The 20,736-nt window shown below is 39.6% G+C and overlaps 1 protein-coding gene and 1 non-coding gene across 2 annotated transcripts; both read left to right on the top strand.

Annotated features, from left to right (window-relative positions):
- The first annotated feature begins 56 nt into the window (after window positions 1-56).
- Window positions 57-4,313, top strand: LOC136218397 (translocase of chloroplast 159, chloroplastic). The gene has a single exon (XM_066005241.1). The coding sequence runs from the start codon at window positions 146-148 to the stop codon at window positions 4,127-4,129; it is 3,984 nt and encodes a 1,327-aa protein (XP_065861313.1). The 5' UTR covers window positions 57-145; the 3' UTR covers window positions 4,130-4,313.
- Window positions 4,314-19,944: 15,631 nt separating this feature from the next.
- LOC136221135 (small nucleolar RNA R71) lies at window positions 19,945-20,051 on the top strand. The gene has a single exon (XR_010684922.1). It is a non-coding gene; the product is annotated as a small nucleolar RNA R71 (small nucleolar RNA).
- Window positions 20,052-20,736: the final 685 nt, after the last annotated feature.

Here is a 20,736-nt window from a genome sequence, read left to right as displayed (position 1 = left end):
CAAGAGAAAGCCCATCATTCATTGTAGATAAGAGTCCCAGTCCCGAATGCCCAACAATAACATATGCTGCTTGCCTTATCCCTCCGCTTCCTTTCCTCTCTTCCCAACCTCTTAGCACCAAACCTTTCTTTCTCTTCTTCCCGTCATGGAGTTCAACCCCTCTGCACCTGAAATGACATCGCCTCTTTCTAACTCATCAGGTTCTCCTTCCTCTTCTTCTTCCTCATCCTCTTCACCTTCTTCACATGATTCTGCTATTCATAATTCACTTCTGATTAGTGATAATAATACTAGTGATAATAGTAATAATCTTAATACTAGTAATGCTATTACCGGGAGTGGACATGGGGATTTTGTGACTGGCGACGAGGACTTCCAAACCAACATGGATAAGCCACTCGCGGGCGTTCCCGATGTGGAAACACCGGAACAACCTGCTTCCGGTTTCACTATTTTTGACCCTTTGGAATTTCCGCCTCTGAAAAGACCAGAGCCGGTCTTGAAATCATCGCCGCATGAAGATGATGATGAAAAATATGCCAAACCCTCGGAAACCCCAGTTTCCGAGGAGGGTGTAATTGTTACGGATGAGGATGAGGGTTTAGTGGTGAAAAATGGAACTGAGGAGGATGTTTTAGTGAAAATGGGCGAGGAAGTGGGTATGAGTTTGGCTGTGATGGAAACTGTGGGCCAGGATGTGGAAGGGACTCAGTTGGAGGGGGAGAAAACTGAGGTTTATAGTGACAATGAGGTGGAAGAGAGTAAAATTTTGGGCAATGTGAATGACAAATTACACACTGTTGCTTTAGAACAGGGGAAGGATGAAATTGTTGAAATTGATGGTGTGAATTTTACAGCTGGAGGTGATTCTGTTATTGAGGCTGTACCTGGTACTGCTATAGGGTCAGGGGTGGTGGTTGTTGGGGATGCAGAGGAGATTAAGGATTCTGTAGTTAAAGAGGAGGCTCCACTTGATGATGTTGTGCCTCTAGATAAAGGTAATGGTTTTAGTAATATTAGCAGTGATGTAGACAAAGCAGCTAATCTGGATGTTGAATATGAAGAAAATGTTCAAGTTATAGCAGTGGACTGTAATGGAAGAAAGCATGGTGATTCTGGTTTTGTAGGGGGTGAGGATTCAGATGTGAGTGATGTCCCAGTCATTAAAGATAGCCAAGATATTGCAGCAATTGGCATAGAGAAGACTGAAAGAATAGGAGCTACTGATGTTAATGAGAGTCTAGAAAGAGAAGTAGAGCCTGAGACTGATAAACAAATGGAGCAGATACGCTTTGCAGAGGGGACAACTAGTGATGAATTGACTGCTGTATCCAATGAGCTGGCAGATGGAGAGGACAGAGATGGTGCTATGATAATTGATTCTGCTGCACAAATTGCACAAACCTCTGTTGCAGATGAAGTTTCAGGTGATGTACCTGAATCTGCTGAATTAAGGGCTATCTCCAACATGGAGGTTGAACTAGAAGCTGAAAATGAAGATAGCAATCATCCAGGTGAAGGAGGTGAGAATGAAGGATCATCAACTGACGAAGAGAATGAAGGTATGCTTTTTGGAAGCTCAGAAGCTGCCAAACAGTTCTTGGAGGAGTTAGAGCGAGGATCAGCTGTTGATTCCTCAGGTGCTGAACTTTCCCATGATCATTCAGAGAGAATTGATGGTCAAATTGTTACAGACTCAGATGAAGAAATAGACACTGATGAGGAAGGAGAGGGGAGGCAGCTGTTTGATTCTGCTGCCTTGGCAGCTCTCTTGAAAGCAGCAACTGGTGCTGGCTCAGACGGTGGCACTGTCACTGTGACCTCTCAAGATGGATCAAGGCTCTTCTCTGTTGATAGACCCGCAGGTCTGGGATCTGGACTTCGACCTGTAAAACCTGCAGCACGCCAAACTCGTCCCAGTCTTTTTAATTCTTCAAGTCTCGCAGAGTCAGATACCAAATTGAGTGAAGAAGATAAGAAGAAACTGGAAAAGTTGCAGCAATTAAGGGTGAAATTTTTGAGGCTTGTTCATAGACTTGGCCATTCACCAGAAGAGTCTATGGTAACACAGGTTTTATATCGTTTGGCTCTTGTTGCTGGGAGGCAAACCAGTCAACTATTCAGCCTTGATGCTGCAAAGAAAACTGCTCAGGAGCTTGAAGAGAAGGGGAAAGATGATATGGATTTATCCTTGAACATATTGGTTCTTGGGAAAACAGGGGTGGGAAAGAGTGCTACAATAAACTCAGTTTTTGGTGAAGAGAAGTCTCCAATCCATGCGTTTGAACCTGCAACAACTTCTGTTAGAGAAATAACTGGCATGGTAGCCGGAATTAAGATCAGGGTAATTGACTGTCCAGGTCTCAAGTCTTCTGGTTCAGAACAAGGGTTAAACCGCAAAGTTCTATCATCAGTGAAGAAGTTCATGAAGAAATGCCCTCCAGATATTGTCCTCTATGTTGATCGGCTTGACACTCAGACCAGGGATCTTAATGACCTGCCATTGCTGAAATCTATCACTAGTTCTCTTGGTTCTTCAGTCTGGCGAAATGCTGTAGTTACTCTAACCCATGCTGCTTCAGCACCACCAGATGGACCTTCTGGTTCCCCTCTGAGTTATGAGGTGTTTGTTGCTCAACGTTCCCATGTTGTTCAACAATCCATTGGTCAAGCTGTTGGTGATTTGCGATTGATGAACCCGAGTTTGATGAATCCTGTATCACTAGTAGAGAATCACCCTTCTTGTCGTAAAAACAGGGAAGGAGAAAAGGTGCTCCCTAATGGCCAAACTTGGAGGCCTCAGTTACTGCTGTTGTGCTTCTCTATGAAGATTTTATCTGAAGCAAGTTCCCTCTCAAAACCTCAAGATCCATTTGACCACCGAAAACTTTTCGGTCTCCGGTCACGGTCGCCTCCCCTTCCATACCTTTTGTCTTGGTTGTTGCAGTCCCGTCCACACCCTAAGCTCTCCACTGACCAAGGGGGTGACAATGTGGATTCTGATGTTGATCTGGCTGACTTGTCTGATTCTGATCAGGAAGATGAAGAGGATGAGTATGATCAGCTCCCTCCGTTCAAGCCTCTGAGGAAAGCTCAGTTTGCTAAACTTAGCAAGGAACAGAAGGAAGCATATATGGTGGAGTATGATTATCGGGTGAAGCTTCTCCAGAAAAAGCAATGGAGAGAGGAGCTTAGGAGAATAAGAGAGATGAAGAAGAGAGGAAAGGTTGCAGTAGATGAATATGGTTACAATGGTGAAGATGGTGATCCTGAAAATGGAGCTCCAGCTGCTGTGCCAGTTCCGTTACCTGATATGGTCCTGCCACCTTCATTTGACGGGGATAATCCAGCTTACAGGTACCGGTTCCTGGAACCAACTTCACAGTTTCTGGCAAGGCCAGTTCTGGACACCCATGGTTGGGACCATGATTGTGGGTATGATGGTGTGAATCTTGAACATAGTCTAGCTGTTGTTGATCAATTTCCGGTAGCTGTTGCTGTCCAACTAACAAAGGATAAGAAAGAGTTCAGCGTCCATTTGGATTCTTCAGTCTCTGCAAAGCATGGGGAGAATGCATCTAGTATGGTAGGGTTTGATATTCAAAATGTAGGAAAGCAACTTGCTTATGTCTTTAGAGGGGAGACAAAATTCAAAAACTTGAGGATGAACAAGACAGCTGCTGGGATGTCTGTTACGTTTTTGGGCGAAAATGTGGCTACAGGTTTCAAACTTGAGGATCAGTTTGCTCTTGGGAAGCGCCTAACATTGGTTGGGAGCACTGGGATTGTACGTTCTCAGGGTGATTCAGCATGTGGAGCAAATCTGGAAGTGAGGCTAAAGGAAGCTGATTATCCAATTGGCCAGGATCAGTCCTCTCTAGGCTTGTCTTTGGTGAAGTGGAGAGGAGACTTGGCATTGGGGGCTAATCTTCAGTCCCAGATTTCAGTGGGGCGAAGCTATAAGGTAGCAGTTCGTGCAGGATTGAACAACAAGATGAGCGGGCAGATTACGGTTCGAACTAGTAGCTCTGAACAGTTTCAGATTGCACTCATGGGTCTTCTTCCAATTGCTATGTCCATCTACAAAAGCATTCGACCTGGGGTTAGTGAGAATTATTCACTGTACTAAATCAGTATCAATTTTTTCTCTTTATATTTGCTTATGCCAATGTTCAGCGCCATAGACTAAATAATACGTTGAGTTTGTGGTTTAGTTTCGAATAAATGTTGATTTTTCTTCAATGTGAACTGATTTCCTCTCATGAGATTCATATTTTATATTGCGTGATGAAATGTATGAGATGGATTCTTTAGGGGATCGTGTAATGTCATGACATGTTTAGCACTTTATTGCTTTGTCAAAGATGGTTGCGTGCTGATACCTGCTATAGTAATGGCTGCATCAGTTTGAATTAGTGGAAATTGAAAGAATTCCCCAAAACTTGTTATGTTTCCGGCATTAATGAGCTAGAACGTGAAAGAATCTCGTAGGCCGATGACAAAGATGATATCTGGCAATTATGGTGTCCGCATTGTGTCAATTATCGGGTGATAATTATGATATTCGTGCTGTGTCAATTATTGAGTTATTGTCTGATAAGTCAATTCTAATCTAATCCAGAAAATTTCTTGTCATAATCGTGTAAAACTAATCAGGTTAGTATTGTTTTTGTATCGTATTTTCGAACCATATGTAATTTTACTACGTATTATGTGAATTGCGACAATTATGACAATTAAAAATATATGTCGTATCTCAATGTGTTCCGTTGCGCGGTATCTCAATGTGTTCCGTTGCGGGTAAACTTGATATCTTAAAAAGATTTTTTTATATATAAATATATAAAATTACCAATAGATAAATTTTGTTAAAAGTCGATAACCTTGATCCAACTAAAAAAAATCATAAATCACTAAATTTGTTTTGGGTTCATGTCACCTTACATTCTTTAATTATTTAGGGCTTAATGCTTCTCCAGTCCCCTTAACTTATTCAAATTGGTCATTTTACCATTTCAACTCATCGAATGTTCTATTTACCCCCTTAACTCCATAAAAATGGTATTTCTCGCGTGTCCAAATTTGTCATTTTACCCCTTCTCAACTCATCGAATATCTTATTTACCCCCTTAACTCCATAAAAGTGGTATTTCTCACCACTTATGATCCTATTTACCCTCTTAACTCCATAAAAATGGTATTTCTTATCCCTTTATAGTAGTAAAAAAAGTTGAAAAGAGAAAGAACGAATAAAAAATACAAATAACAAGCACATTAATATAAATAAGTTAAATACATTATATGTAGGGATAATGTACCAAAATAGGCCTATGATTTTTGGGGAAGTATCAATTTAGGTTCCACTTACAAAATAGCATAAATATAGGTTTAACGTTTAAATTTTTTTATCAATTTAGGCTTCGATAACGGATTGTAAGGGGTGAAAAATATCACTTTTATGGAGTTAAGGGGGGTAAATAGAACATTCTATGAGTTGGGGGGAGAAATGGACAAGTTGAGGGAGTGAGAAATACCACTTTTATGGAGTTAAGGAGGTAAATAGGATATTCGATGAGTTGAGGGGGTAAAATGACCAATTTGGACAAGTTAAGGGGGCTGGAGAAGTATTAGGCCATTATTTAAGGACATCAACTCTTTGTAAATTAGTGTAAAAAAAAGGGTAAATTTCAAAAAAAACCCTGTGGTTTGATGTTGTTCCAAAAAAACCCTTGTGGTTTGTTATTACAAAAAAAAGGACTGTGGTTTGCGCCGTTACCCGAAAAACGGAAATTGGCTTAACACCGTTAAAGTGCTGACGTGGCACATGGGTAAAACAGGAAAATCGATTTTTTTATTTTATTTTTTCCCCTCTTCTCTCTCCTCCTTCATCTTCTTCCTTCTCCCTTCTTCTTCTTCTTCTTCCTTCTTCCTTTTTCTTCTTCCTCCTTCTTCTTCTTCTTTTTTTCTTTCTTTTTTTTAGAAAAAAATTCCCTTACTCGAAGAAATCTGGAATTTTCCAGAAATCTGGAAATTTTCCAGATTTCTTGTATCATCATCGGCTAAGGGACTTCTTCGATTTTGAATTTTAGGTGCTTCTTCTCTACCTTTCCCTCTTTCGCAGCTTTTTGTTTTCCTCTTTCTCTATGAATGCAGGCATGGGTATTGAAACATGCTAAATTTTATGTTATGTGGAATAATGAAGCTGAAATATGATTTGGGCTATTTTGATTCGGCTATTTTTGCATCAGTAGGAAATTTTGAAGGATTTTCCTATAGTCCCAATAGCCTTACATTGTCAAGTTCTTTGCTTTTGTGTTCTTTGTTCTGTGTACATGTTAAAATGTTAGGGCAACTAACGAAATCAATTTGCAGCATGAGATTGTCCATGCTTTTTTTAATCCCCCTGGGAAAGTTTAGATAATTGCAGTGAATGATAAATTATACCAAAATCAAGGAGGAAATGAGTGCCTGGTATTATTTGAAAATTGTTATTTTGTGGCTGATATAGTGACTGAAATTGTTTAGCTTTTAAGGAAGTTTGACATCAATTATACCAAAATCAAGGAGGAAATGGGTGCAAAGGATGGTTATCTCTCATAGTATGATTAGGGTTATTTGCATAGATGATTAGTGTATTATAATATTAGATTACATGTAATGAAAATTCTTATGGGTGAGTGGGAGGGAATATTAAAATAAAGAAGTCTTGTTCTTGATTTTCCGGAAATCTGGAAAATTTCCGGATTTCCGGATTTCTGGATTTTCCAGAAATCTGGAAATTTCCAGATTTCTGGAAATTTTCCAGATTTCTGGAAAATCCCCAGATTTCCGAAACTTAAAAAAAGAAGAAGGAAGAAGAAGAAGAAGAAGAAGAAGAAGAAGAAGAAGAAGAGAAGGAGAATGAGGAAGAAGAAGAAGAAGGAAGAAGAGGAGGAGAAGTAGAAGAAGGAGGAAGAAGGAAGAAGGAGGAGAGAGAGAGGAAAAAAAAATCGAATTTCCAACTTTACCCCTATGCCACGTCAGCATTTTAACACTGTTAAGCCATTTTCCGTTTTTCGGGTAACGGCGCAAACCACAGTCCTTTTTTTTGTAATAACAAACCACAATGGTTTTTTTGGAACAATATCAAACCACATGGGTTTTTTTTTGAAATTTACCCAAAAAAAAACTCTTTGTGAATTGAATTGCATTTCAACTATAGAATTTAACACCACCTATTAATGACATCATATATATCATCTTTATTTTTTTTTTTGGTAGGAAAGGAAAGAAAAAAACAAACAAACAAAACAACTCAACCCAGGATCAGCCTAGGAAAACTGATCCCCACCACATCCTCCAAGATCAAAGAAGAAATGAAGTCCGGTGGAGAAGAAAAGGTAGAAAGACCCAACAAACCAGAGTGCCCTTCCATTGCAAGACGGTCCGCGGCGCGGTTCTGCTCCCTATAAATATGAACAAACTTAATAGACTCAAAGGAGGACCCAATCCTTTTAATGCCTTTAATAATATTCAAGCTATTCCTGCAAATAGACTTGCCATCAGAAATCATTTTAACCGCTTCTTGGTTATCTGACTCAACCAGAAGCTTCTTCACCCCTAGCTCCTTAGCCAGCTTCAGGCCAGAGAGAATCCCCCAAAGCTCTGCAGAAAAGGAAGAACCAATACCCAAATTCTGAGAGAAGCCAGAAACCCACCTGCCTCCATCGTCTCTAAGGACCCCTCCTGCAGCAATTCTCCCATCTCTCAGACAAGAACCATCCGTGTTGAGCTTAACCACACCTTCACTCGGCCTACACCAGCCTAAAAGATTGACCTCCTTCCTCTGAACCACCCTAGCTAAGGGGTCCTCACCAAAACTCTCAACCCAGGTACTAATCTTCTTAGAAAAGAAATCAAGGACATTTGGCATAGAAACCACTCCTCCTCCAAAGATCTCCTCGTTCCGCCACCTCCAAATCTGATGGCACACCACCACAAAAAGAAGAACACCTTAATTCCTAGGCAGAAGAATCCCATTAATACCATCAACAAACCAATTATTTTCAGAATGGGCTAAAAAGGAAGAAAGCACATCCATAGGGAGAATTCTTCTCCAAACCTCTAAACTTTTCTCACAATCCCTGAGAGCATGGCACAACGTCTCCTCAAACCCTTTGCATCTGCCACAGGCTCCAGAATCCACCAGGTGCCTCCTTTTTCTATCCGAGTTAGTAAGCAACCTATTCCTATAGGAAGCTCCTAATGCGGTATGGTACTTTCAAGCCCCAAATCGTCTTCCACACCCCTAGGGAAGAAGAATCCAAACCCTGATAGAAAGTCTGAAAAGCAGATTTACACGAATAGGCCCCATTGTTTGTCAACGCCCAACAGTAACTATCCTGATCCTCAATTTGATTACTAATGTGAACCCCTCTAATAGAAAGGAGCGATTCCAGACTGAGGTATGAATCAAATTTATCCCAAATCCACTCACCCTCAGAATCCACAACATCAGCAATCCTCCAGTCCTGAACGTCCAACGGAGGCAAGGAAGTACAAACCTCCAATAAAGGCTTCTTACCTACCCAAATATCCTTCCAGAAACTGATGGACCTACCATTACCCACATTCCACCCAATCCCATAACAAAATTCAGCAAACACTGCACTAATGCCTTTCCAAAGAAAGGAACAATTAACCATTCTCTCCTTAGGCCCCCCCAACACCTTATCCTTTCGGTACTTCCCACATAAGAGCTGGACCCATAGAGCTGTAGGACACTGCCACATTCGCCACAAAAGTTTCATTAATAAGACTTTATTATTATCTTTAGCTTTCCTAATGCCCAGACCTCTTGAATCTTTAGGCTGACAAACCTCACTCCAAGGCACAAGATGGATCTTTCTCCCCTCCTCAGCTTCCCCCCACAGGAACCTACGGTTAATTTTATCAAGATCTTTAAGCACAGGATCCGGGAGAAGATAAGCCTGCATAATGTGATTGGGAGTTGCACAATTAACAGATTGAATTAATGTAAGGCGGCTAGCGAGAGAGAGACTTGGCTTTCCACATGGCACACTTCATGTTAGCTTTATCCAAAGTATCTTTAAAAGACACCTTAGACACTCTCTCACTGTGGAGGGGAATACCCAGATACTTCCCTAGAGAGCCAGTCAGAGGAATACCCGATAGATCACTTAACCTTTTACAGACTCTCTGGTTCATATTTTTAGAGCACATCATCCTAGACTTCTGGACATTAAGCTTCTGCCCAGAGGCCGAACAGAAACAATCAAGAATATCCATAATAACACTCAACTGCTCCTCATTACCTTCCAGAAAGATTAGGACATCAGCTGCAAAGAATAAGTGAGTGACTTGGGGACAGAAACAAATATGTGTATTAATTCTAAGTAGGAACAATAATTAAAAAAAAAGTTTTACAAATATTTTTTTTTTGATGAGGGATATGGATGCAGAGTAAGCCTGATGGTCCAATATCCAAGACTATCCAAAGGGAGATCCGGACCCTTTTTTTTTGCTGATCCTTCGATAAAAAGATTTATTCTCTTCATAAAAAAAAGGTAGAACCAATAAAGATTTCTTTTTCGATTCATCCCTGGAGTTGAATACCTAATTCAAGAATTGTTTTTGATCCAATCCGTAGGAATCAATAAAACGGGTAAATCGCCCAACTAAGGTCAGACCCATTTAGCTAAATGCGTAAGGACACTTTAGTCACTGATTCTACTACTCCACCCCTATAAATGGGAGGAATGCACTATTGGTAAAGGATATTAGATTCCTCTCTCTAGAGCTCTTTGCTCATCACATATCTCTATACTAACTTGATCGTCGAAGTGTACATAGGGACCGTTCCCTGCGCATGAGGAGAATGATAGGAAAACGACAGTCGTAAATCTCATAACTCTATTATTTGGTGCAATGAGCGTAGAGTAGCACACGACTCATTTCTCATTCTTGAAATTCATCCTTCCCACTGCTGCTTTGTTAAACGCAGTAATGGTCGATTCCTTTCTCTATAACTATTTGCTTATCACATATCTCAATACTAACTTGATTGTCAGATTGTACATAGGGACTGTTCCCGGTGCATGAGGAGCACGATAGTCGGAAATCTCATAATTCTATTATTCGGTGCAGTGAGCGTGGAGAAGCACACGACTCATTTCTCATTCTTGAAATTCATCTATCCCACTGTTGCATTGTTAAACGCAGTAATGGATGATTCCTCTCTTTAGAACTCTTTGTTCATCATATATCTCTATATTAACTTGATCGTCGAAGTGTACACAGAGACCGTTCCCGACGCAGGAGGAGAACGACAACCAGAAATCTCACAACTCTATTATTTGGTGCAGTGAGCGTGGAGTAGCACACAACTCATTTCTCATTCTTGAAATTCATCCCTCCCACTGTTGCTTTGTTAAACGCAGTAATGGCCGATTTCTCTCTTTAGAACTCTTTGCTCATCACATATCTCTATACTAACTTGATCGTCATAGTGTATATAGAGACCGTTCCCGGTGCAGGAGGAGAACGATAAGAAAACGACAACCGTAAATCTCGTAACTCCATTATTTGGTGCGGTAAACGTGGAGTAGCACACGACTCATTTCTCATTATTTAAATTCATGCCTTCCACTGCTGCTTTGTTAAACGCATTAATGGCTGATTCAAAAGCAACCCTGATGTCGATCAAGGAGATGTTGAATCCATTGATTGCCAGCACAGCTCCCCCTCTACCAAAGTTAAACAAAGCTCAACAATACAACCACAAAATTTGAGCCCCCTGCTAACAGAAGTCGACTCTGACAAAGAATCCACTAAGCCCTTCAGATAGCTTATCAACATGATAAAGAGCTTCCAAACCACTCAAGCCGTTTAGATGGCAGCACAATTGAAGATTATTAACCAACAGCAAGTCCTTCAGGAGGAAAATTGGAAGATTCGGAAATTCTTGAGGGGTCAAATGTCTATGTAACAACAACCCTCCACCCCGACTCAACTAGTGGTATCCGTTAGGGCACCAACACCAGCCACTAAAGCAGCTCTAGTAATAGCCTGACCTACTCAATCCCTTCTGGCAGAGATGCAACCCGCCATCCAATCAGCGACAATCCTGATCCCAGTGCCTCTTGGCCCCCTGGATGTCGAGGACATGCTGGAATCCAGGTTCCAATAAATATTTCACATGAAGAAGAGTAGGCTTGCTTCATATAGGCTAGACAAGCTGCGGTACACTGAACACAAACTGAATATCAATGAATTGAAGTACACGCAACTACACCTGTGAACTAGGATAGCCTTTCCGCATTCCTTTCATCCGCCCTAGGCAACTTTCTTCTAAGATATTTTATGAAGAATAGGCTTGGAAGGATAAGCAAAGATTTCTTGACAAAAGAGCTCTCGATAGAGTGATGGGTGGAAACATCACCTCGAGAAAAACTCTGCTAGTCTATAGAATCATAGACACCCATTTTCCCAGAGAATGGAAGACTCCCAAGCTGACCTACTATTCCGGCACTAAAGATCCCAACGATCACGTTGCTTCTTTCATGATCACCATCAACCTCTACTCTAAAGATGATGATATCATGTGCAAGGTTTTTCCTACAAGCTTGTTAGGAAGTGCGTAGAAGTGGTACATGGGTCTGGCCACCAAATCTATCGACTCTTTTGGTTTACTTAAGGACTTATTTTTGGCTCGTTTTGCAGCCACTGCAAAAGTGAGGAGGATTAGGTCTGACCTGAATAACCTGCGACAAAGACCAACTGAACCTCTCCAAAATTTCCTGGTCCATTTTAATCATCTTGCCTCACAAGTCAAGTGCCTGAAACTAGAAGTGCCCTATGATGCGCTAGCAAACGAGACAACCTACGAGCCCCTGAGGAAAAAATGTTACTGCAAGCTTCATCATACTTTTAAGGAACTGATGGCCATGGTGAAAACCTTTGTGCATTATGATAATACCGACCGATCTACAAGTTATGAAGAGTCCGAGAAAGCCAGAAGCAAGGGGGAGGCTAAAAAGGAAGAGAAAGCTAAATAGGTAGCAGAGCCGAAGGACTCCTCCAAGTCGCGAAAAGATGATGGTCATCTTCCCTACCGCCCGAGGCAAGAGGAAGAGCAGATGGATTCTAGAGAGACAGCAAAAGTAGGCCACCTAGCGGTTCGTGAGGTCCACTACTCCGATAAGGAACCACATGCACAACTCCCCGCCAATGGCTGCCCGCTAGCTGGACAATCATCAAAGGCAGAGCGATCCCCCATGGAGGCAGGAAGATGTGAAAAGGCCCAGGTACCACGGGTAGATATTGGTAATCAATGAAGGAGGGCCATCCTACTCCACAGAAAGCTCTTCCAGCAAAAAGATGAATAGACCAATGAGGGGGTCATTGGTCGTCCAACCCCCTCTCCCAACCCTACACCCAGAAGCATTGGTGGTCACTCTGGCCATTAGAAACTTCAACGTCTTCATAATCTTGGTGGACATTGGCAGCCTAGTCAGCCTCCTCACTCGAAAAGTGTTGGAGATAATGAAGTGCAGCAAAAAGAGACTCTAGGAAGGAACCTTCCCTCTGGTTGGAGTGTTCGATATTGAGGTGTCGGTCCTTGGCCTTATCTCCATGCTCATCATTTTCATAGAAGGAAGCAAAAAAGTAGAGCTCATGGGTAATTGGGAGGTGGTGGATATCCTACTAGTATACAACACAATCATGGGAAGGCCCCTCACCTCGTGCGCCGCTACCACCATCAACATCTCTGCCCTCACTTTCACTCTCCTAAGTGCAAAAGGCAACCTGGTCATCACCGGAGACCGGCAACTCGCCAAAGAGGTCCATTGGCAGGCCACTCACCCACAGATAGCATTAGTGGTTAATGAAGCTTCAAAAGACCGTTGGGGGTACAATCCTTAACCTACCGAGCCAGTAATTGACTTCTCAGTTATTGAAGGTTGCATCATCAAGATGGGGAGTCGGCTCTCCCTGGAGCAGTCATAATCAATTTAAGCGGTCCTCTCGGACAATGAGAAGGTCTTTATCTAGACCACGACAGACATCATTGGGGTATCTCTCGATCATGCAACAGACTAGCTGGACATCGACTCCTCACACACACTAGTAAAACAGAAGAAGCGACTGCACTCTCAATACAAGCAGGAAACAATCAAGGCTGGAATTAACAAGCTCTTAACTGTTAAGTTTATTAGGGAAGTGCATTACCCTGATTGGCTCTCTAATGTTGTATTTATAAAGAAGAGTAATGGAAACTATAAAATGTGTGTAGATTTCATTAATGTCAGTAAAGCGTGTCCGAAAGATTATATCCTCTACTTAACATCGATCAGCTGATTGATCAGACAGCTGGTCATAAATTCTATCTCAATTTGATGCAATAGCTAGTTTTTAGCAAATCCTTATGGATCTGAACGATGCAGAGAAAACTTCATTCATCACCCATAAGGGAACCTATTGCTACAATGTAATGTCGTTCGGTCTAAAGAATTTCGGAGCAACCTATCAGCGGCTCATTGATAAAATGTTCGCTGACCTTATAAGCAACACGGTCTAAGTTTACATCAACGATATGATAATGCTCAATGCCAATGAGGAAGATCATTCCTGCTGCCTCGCCCAAGCATTCGATATTTTCAACAAATATAACTTGAAACTGAACCCAGAGAAATGCCTTTTCGATATAAGATTCCACAAATTCCTAGGCTACAAAGTGTCAGAAAGGAGAATTGAGCCAAACCTAGAGATTATCAGTGCCATCTTACAAATAATCGCCCTAAAATGCTGCTAGAGGTACAAAGACTGAACGATCGACTCATAGCCCTCAAAAGATTCATCTATTGCTCCGCTTAATGATACATTCCTTTCTATCGCCTAAGTAAAAAGGAGCACCCTTTCCAGTGGAACTTGGAATGTCAGGATGCTCCGATCATGGAAGATGTCACTCCTCTTGTAAAGAAGAAATCCAAAATTGTGGATCTTACTAGTGATGAGCAATCTCCGCTCAAAGACACTTCTTCCTCTAGTGCCATAAATTCACCTATTAAGGCAAATCCCTTTGGAGACACTTTTACCAAACTGCATGTCGGAGCTTCTGACCAACTATTGACTCAATCTACGATTGAGAACATTCACTCTCTTTATAACACAATTATGGACAATATAGCCAAAAAGCCCATTCATGCTGAAGGCCCCATCATCGACTCAGAAACGTCCTATTTGGCTCGCTTAACTTTCCCAGCAACTCCCTTTCAGCAGAATCCAACTCTTTCTGGCGATGATATCATTTCACTCGCTCAAACTTCATCTGCCCTGAAAAACAAAGGGGCTGACATCTTTGAGCAAATTAAGAATCAATGTGCTTCAACATCTTAGGCCCTCTCTCAAGCAGATTTTATGAAAGTTCTTGAGGAAGCTGCCACCAAGATGGTAGAAATTGTCAAGGCATCATATGTTCCTCAACCCCATCTGACATTAACTTCACCCATTCCTCAGATTAGGGCCCATTGAATAGGTGAAACCACTCTTCTCCTGAATGAGTTGACCAGTATCAAAAGCCTGCTTCACACAATAGTGGCTCTGGTCTCTTAACAAGGCATTCACACATATGCTGACAGAATGGCCTCTATTCAACTTAACATGATTCAACATATGTCAACACTTGAGCATACAATACACTTTATCCCTTCTAGATCTGCCACTGCTCAATAAGTCTCAAACCATCTCTCCTCCGAGTTTCGGAAGATTGCCTCTGAACTTGGCAAAATGAATGGCCATCTTGTCCAATCTCAATCTCAAGATATTGTTGGATCTTTGTCAGATGCTCTTCGCCTTATTAATATCAATAGAGTTGCTACGAAGACTCTAGATAAGAAATTCACCGCTATCTATGGTGAACATCAGACCTTGCACCAGAACGTCTAATCAATTTCCATTAAACATCGGTCTCTAGACCATGCTCTTCTCAATATCCATCAAAAGTATACTTTTGCTCTTGCTGATACTTCCATCTAAGATGCTAAGGCACTTTAGCTTATTCTCAGTGAGATGAGTCGGAATGTATCCTTCTCTCCTAAAGGCCAACATATGGGCAAGGAAATCTATATTGGTCTGAATAAGAGCATAGAGCATCTTCAGCATTACACTGAGCAGTTGAACGCAAGATATGTTCCAGGCTTCTCAAACAAACTTTTTTCCTCTACTAGCAAAAAAGGAGAGAAATAATCAGAGAAGAACAAACAACTAGACGCACCCTTTCCAAGCAAACCCAAAAACCAGAACCCACTAAAAGTTAAACTTAGACCACCTACGAAATAGTCTAAGTAGGTTCTAGGATTTTGTAATAGGCAAGTAAGCTGTTTAGCTTAATATTATATGTTTGCTTCTGTTGTTCACTGCCGATATTTAATACAATATTATGTTAAATACAATTTTTCCACTTCTGAACTAATGCAACACTTACTCTTGTTTAAATATACTATCTTTCTGAAATATGTTATAACTTTGCTGCCATGCTCTGATAATTAACTTAGACTAATTCAGAAAATGTTTAAACATCAACTTACATCAAGCTCTAATAATAACTTCCATATCTGATGTATGTATGCTTTTAATACTAATTCATTATTTTTTTTAGCTCTGAACCAATTTTTGCTATTGAACGTTTTAACCCTTCAAAGTGTTTTCAATATTAGCAAAATTCAGTAATTCAACCCTTATGGGGGAGTATCAAGAAGCAGAGTAAGTTCATCAATTCCGAGGGAGTAAGTGAAATCTATTCATTCTTTGAATTTTTTTGTCGCCTTAAAAAATAGGGGAGATTGTTGAAAACAATTTTCATAGAGTTTTTGATTATGACAAAAATAACTATCAAGGAATTAGATCCCCAAGATATTCGATTTCAGAATTGAATTAAGTTGTTTTTATGCTAATGTGTTTGTTAAGTGTTTATTTTAACTTAAGCAAAAATTGAAGACAACTTAAAAGAATTAAAGGCTCAAGGCTTAATTCTGGCCCAGAACCGAGAAGCCAAAACAGGAACCAAAAGCCCGTTGACAACTAGTCAACTCAAGGCGTTCCAAAAAAAGTAAAAAGAACAGAAGATCGAAGACTTTGTCATGAAAAGTCTCTCTTTATCAACCATTTAAGGAAAGATTCAAACTAGAAGTCTGCAACGCTAGAAGTCAGAAGGTGATCATTGACGCATGGCTCAACGATTGATAGAAGCCTGATTTCATAAACGACAACTTTCTCCTTATAGATAAATTGGCATAGTGGTCAGAAGCACATTAGAAGACAGAAGACAAAAGAGACTTTTCCCTCCAACATCTATTTTGAATTTCAAACGGTCTTCTCCAAATGCTACACTATAAAAGCCAACTCAAGAGTTCATTTTCACACCCAATCTTCACACGAAAAGGAGATAAACTCTTCAAGTGAAAAACTAGAGCAAATTGTTATACACATTCATTTTTATATTTGTGTAAATTCAATAGATAGAGTGGTTCAATTGATTTCTATATCAAAACCATTTTCTATTGTAAATCAGGAGCTCTGTTATTGCTTCAGTTATAAGCGAATAACAAGAGAGATAGAAAACCAGATGTTGTTGTAAAGGAAGGTACTTTAGGGAAACTCTGTCAATTGTAAAAGGTTTGTGCTCTACCCAGTGCATTAAAGCCCATAAGAAGGAATTCTAAGGACTGGACATATGCACGAGGTCGAACCAATATAAATCTGTTGAGTAACTTATTTCTTAACTCTACCTTTATTTCTTCTAAATATATTGCTTGCTCTGATTTATTTATCTCACATATAAGCTCTGGATATCATGTGCACGTTAAACTATCATCTATCTTGAGAATATTCAGAAGCTCTATTGAACAAGCTGTCCTCTGAGCACATACGTCAGAAGCAGAATCAAGCTCAGTAGATTAATTAACTCAGTAGACCGAACTTGCCTCTGATTCCGAAGCTTGCCTCTGTGCTTGCCACTAAACGGTAAGAGAAAAATTTAATAAAGGTTAAAATTAACCAATAGTTTCATTCACCTCCCATTTGTAATTAATATAACCTCACAAGGAACCAACACTTCTGTGATTGGAGTCCGAGGTCCTCCTATTTTAGGAGGGTCACTTTTATTCTCTTACACGGGTCGATCTCATGGGAGGTTGCTCATTCACATTCCTTGCATTTCACACATGGGGAGTTCTAGATTTATGGCACCTTATTAGGGAGTCTTCTTTTCCCATTGCCTGGGCACCAAACCCCTTTGTCGATTTATAGACGGTTCGTATCAATGATGACGACAACTTCGGAAGATGTGGTGTCCGGTGGAGCAGGTTGTATTCTGTGATTTGTTCATATATCTGATAGTTTCTTCTTCTATCTCCAACTTCTCTTTGACTTCCACCATTTGGATGACATGCTTTTATAGCATAGCATTGACGTCATGGATAGATCCAAGGTTTTCGGCCAATCATCGAGAGATTGCCCTAAGAGCTTTTGTTGTTGTGGCTCTAAGGCTTTAGTATCCTCCGCCATTTTTAGAGCCAGGTCGTGATAGACCTGAAGTTGTGATCATCCGGGTAAATATAGATTTGGAAAAATCCGGAATACCCATATAGGAAACAATAAAATGCATGTCCGGCTATCCTTTCAATCATTTGATCAATGAAAGGAATATGAAAATGATCTTTCCTAGTTGCCGTATTTAGGTTCATATAATCTATACAAACCCTCCAACCTGTGGTGGTTCGTGTAGGTATTAACTCTCCTTCATCATTTCTAACTACGGTCATACCTCATTTCTTTGGTACACAATGGATCAGACTAACTCACTCACTATCCGAAATTGGATAGATAATCCTGTTATCCAAAACTTTTGTGATTTCATTTTTAGCTACTTCTTTCATGTTCAATTTTAGGCTTCTTTGCCTATCCGCTTTAGGAGGTTTTCCTTATTCTAAGTGTATCCTATGCATCACAATGCTCGGATTAATTCCCTTAAGGTCTGAAATTTGCCAACCTATACTTCATATCCTATTTCTAACAATTTCTTTTAAACTCATCTCTTGTTCATTAGTTAATTTGTTAGAGATAATAATAGGTACAATATCGCCTTCACCTAGAAAAGCGTATCTCAAATGGCTGGGCAATTCTTTTGACTCTAATTTTGGTGGTTTTAAAACTGAGGGTAGTATTGGTCCATCATCACGAATCAAAGGCTCTGGAGCCTTATCTTCCATTTCTTCTTCAATTATTAGTTCTATAACATTTTCCTCTTTAGCAATATCACTAACACATTCATGAACCAAATCAAGCTTCATACAAACAAACTCTTCCATAGGATATTTCATAGCTCTATTCATATTAAACTCAATTTCATCTTCACCTATTCTCAAAATTACTTTTCCTTCAAATATATCAATTAATGCACGTCCCGTATTCATAAATGATCTACCAAAAATTAATGGACAATTAACGTCATATGCAAAGTCGAGTATCAGAAAGTCGGTAGGGAAAATAAATTTATTGACTTTTACTAACACATCTTCTACTATACCATATGGCTTCTTAGTGGTTTGATCCGCTAATTGCAAAACCATATTAGTGCGTTTAGTGTCTTCTTTTAGACCTAACTTTTTAAATATTGACAATGGCATTAAGTTAATGCTTGCACCTAAGTCACAAAGACAACTTGGGAATTCAATATCTCCCAATTTACAAAGAATCGTAAAACATCCTAGGTCTTTCAACTTAGTCGGCACATGACTCGACACAATTGAACTGCAATCTTCAGTTAATGCTATAGATGAAATACCTTCCCAACTTATTTTCTTAGAAATCAAATCTTTCAAAAACTTAACATAGTTAGGAATTTGAGTTATTGCATCCATAAACGTTAAATTAATATGCAAATTCTTAAGTTTATCTAGAAATGTTAAAAGTTGTTTGTCATAGTCCTTATTTCGGACTTTTTGTGGAAAAGGGGGTTTTGGTTGAAATGCACTTGCATTTGCTTCTTTGGGCGAACTCTTTGAATTTTCATTCACTTCTTTGGACTTTGTCGTCAAATCTTTTTCCTGTAAAATGTTAGTAACATTTCCGGGCATTTCCGGACCTAAATAATGTTTTCCCGATCTAAGAGTTATAGCCTTAACTTGCTCTTTAGGATTTTCTTCCGTATGGCTAGGAAGGCTACCCTCCTTGCGGGATGGAATTGACTTGGCAATTTGTCCAATTTGTACTTCCAAATTATGGATGCTAGATGAGTGGTTCTTAAATAATTGACCAAACTTGTTTTCAATACGTTTAAAATTTTCATCATGGTTATTCATCTTACTACTAATAGCATTTATAAACTTATCAATTTTAGAAGATAATGTGCTAATAGAATCTCTTGATTGACGTTGATAATTATTAGTTCTATCTTGAGTGGCATTAGTATTATTATTCTTTTTCCAATTAAAATTTGGATTATTTCTCCATCCGGGATTATAGGTGTTAGAACACGAGTTATTGATTCGATTCTGTCCTTTGACAAAATTTACCTGTTCTACCTCATCCGCACAACTACAATCCATTTCATCTTGGATGGGGTTTCCATTAACATCACACGGTGTCATAGGCTTATCAATTTTATGCGAAAGTGCAGAAAATTATGCTTGTAACATCGTTATAGGGTCAAGATTAATTATACCTTTAATAGATGACGAAGTCAAGGACGATGGTTTTGGAGTAACCAGTGTCTGTGCACGTTCTGCTGGCCACATGCTACTATTAATAGCCATTTCCTCTAAAAGTTCTTTTGCTTCGACAAATGTCTTCTTCATAAATAAACCTCCCGACATAGCATCTAATGAACCCTTTGTGGTAGGATTTATACTATTGTAAAAGGTTTGCATTAAAAGTTCATCGGGTAAATGATGGTGTGGGCATAAATGTTGAAGTTCTTTGAAGCGTTTCCCTGCTTCATATAAGGTTTTATTTTCATGTTGTGTAAATGATGTAATTTCTTTTATGATTTTTACTGTTTTGGCTAGGGGAAAATATTTGGATAAAAATGTTTAGGCTAATTGGTTCCAAGTTTGGATTGTTCCGATCGGCAAAAAATTCAACCAAACCTTAGCCATGTCCTTTAATGTGAAAGGAAAAAGGTGAAGTTTGACTGCTTCGACAGCAACGTCTGTAATTTTAAAGGTGTCACAAATCTCAAGAAAGTTAGTCAAATGGGCATTTGGATTTTCGTTAGGCAATCCATAAAATGTAACACTGTTTTGTAGCATATTCAATAATGCTGGTTTTATCTCAAACTGATGTGCATTAATTTGGGGTCTAACTACACTATTGGTAACTCCATTAACCCCTAGTGTAGCGTAATCCATAAGTCTAGCCGTTTCTACTACTTGTGGCTCTTGATTTTGTGTCTCTTTATTCTTTTTCTTTTTATTATTTTTATTTTTCTTTAGTGTCCTCTCAATTTCTGGATCAAGTGATTCCGGTTGAATGCCCGGACTTCTAGTACTGCGTATGAACATAAATTACACGCACGAACTGAAATTACCTTCAAAAAAATTGAAAAATAAAATTTGTAAGTAAAAATAATATATAATATAAATATAAGTATAAGTATCTATAAACCAAGATTTGAATAAAATACTAAAAATAAATTTTTTTTAAATCAAATTAGCGTTTCCCGGCAATGGCGCCAAA

The sequence above is a fragment of the Euphorbia lathyris genome, chromosome 2, assembly GCF_963576675.1.
Source record: "Euphorbia lathyris chromosome 2, ddEupLath1.1, whole genome shotgun sequence".
In the NCBI taxonomy this organism is placed as follows: Eukaryota; Viridiplantae; Streptophyta; class Magnoliopsida; order Malpighiales; family Euphorbiaceae; genus Euphorbia; species Euphorbia lathyris.
This window is presented reverse-complemented; position numbering and strand designations above follow the sequence as displayed.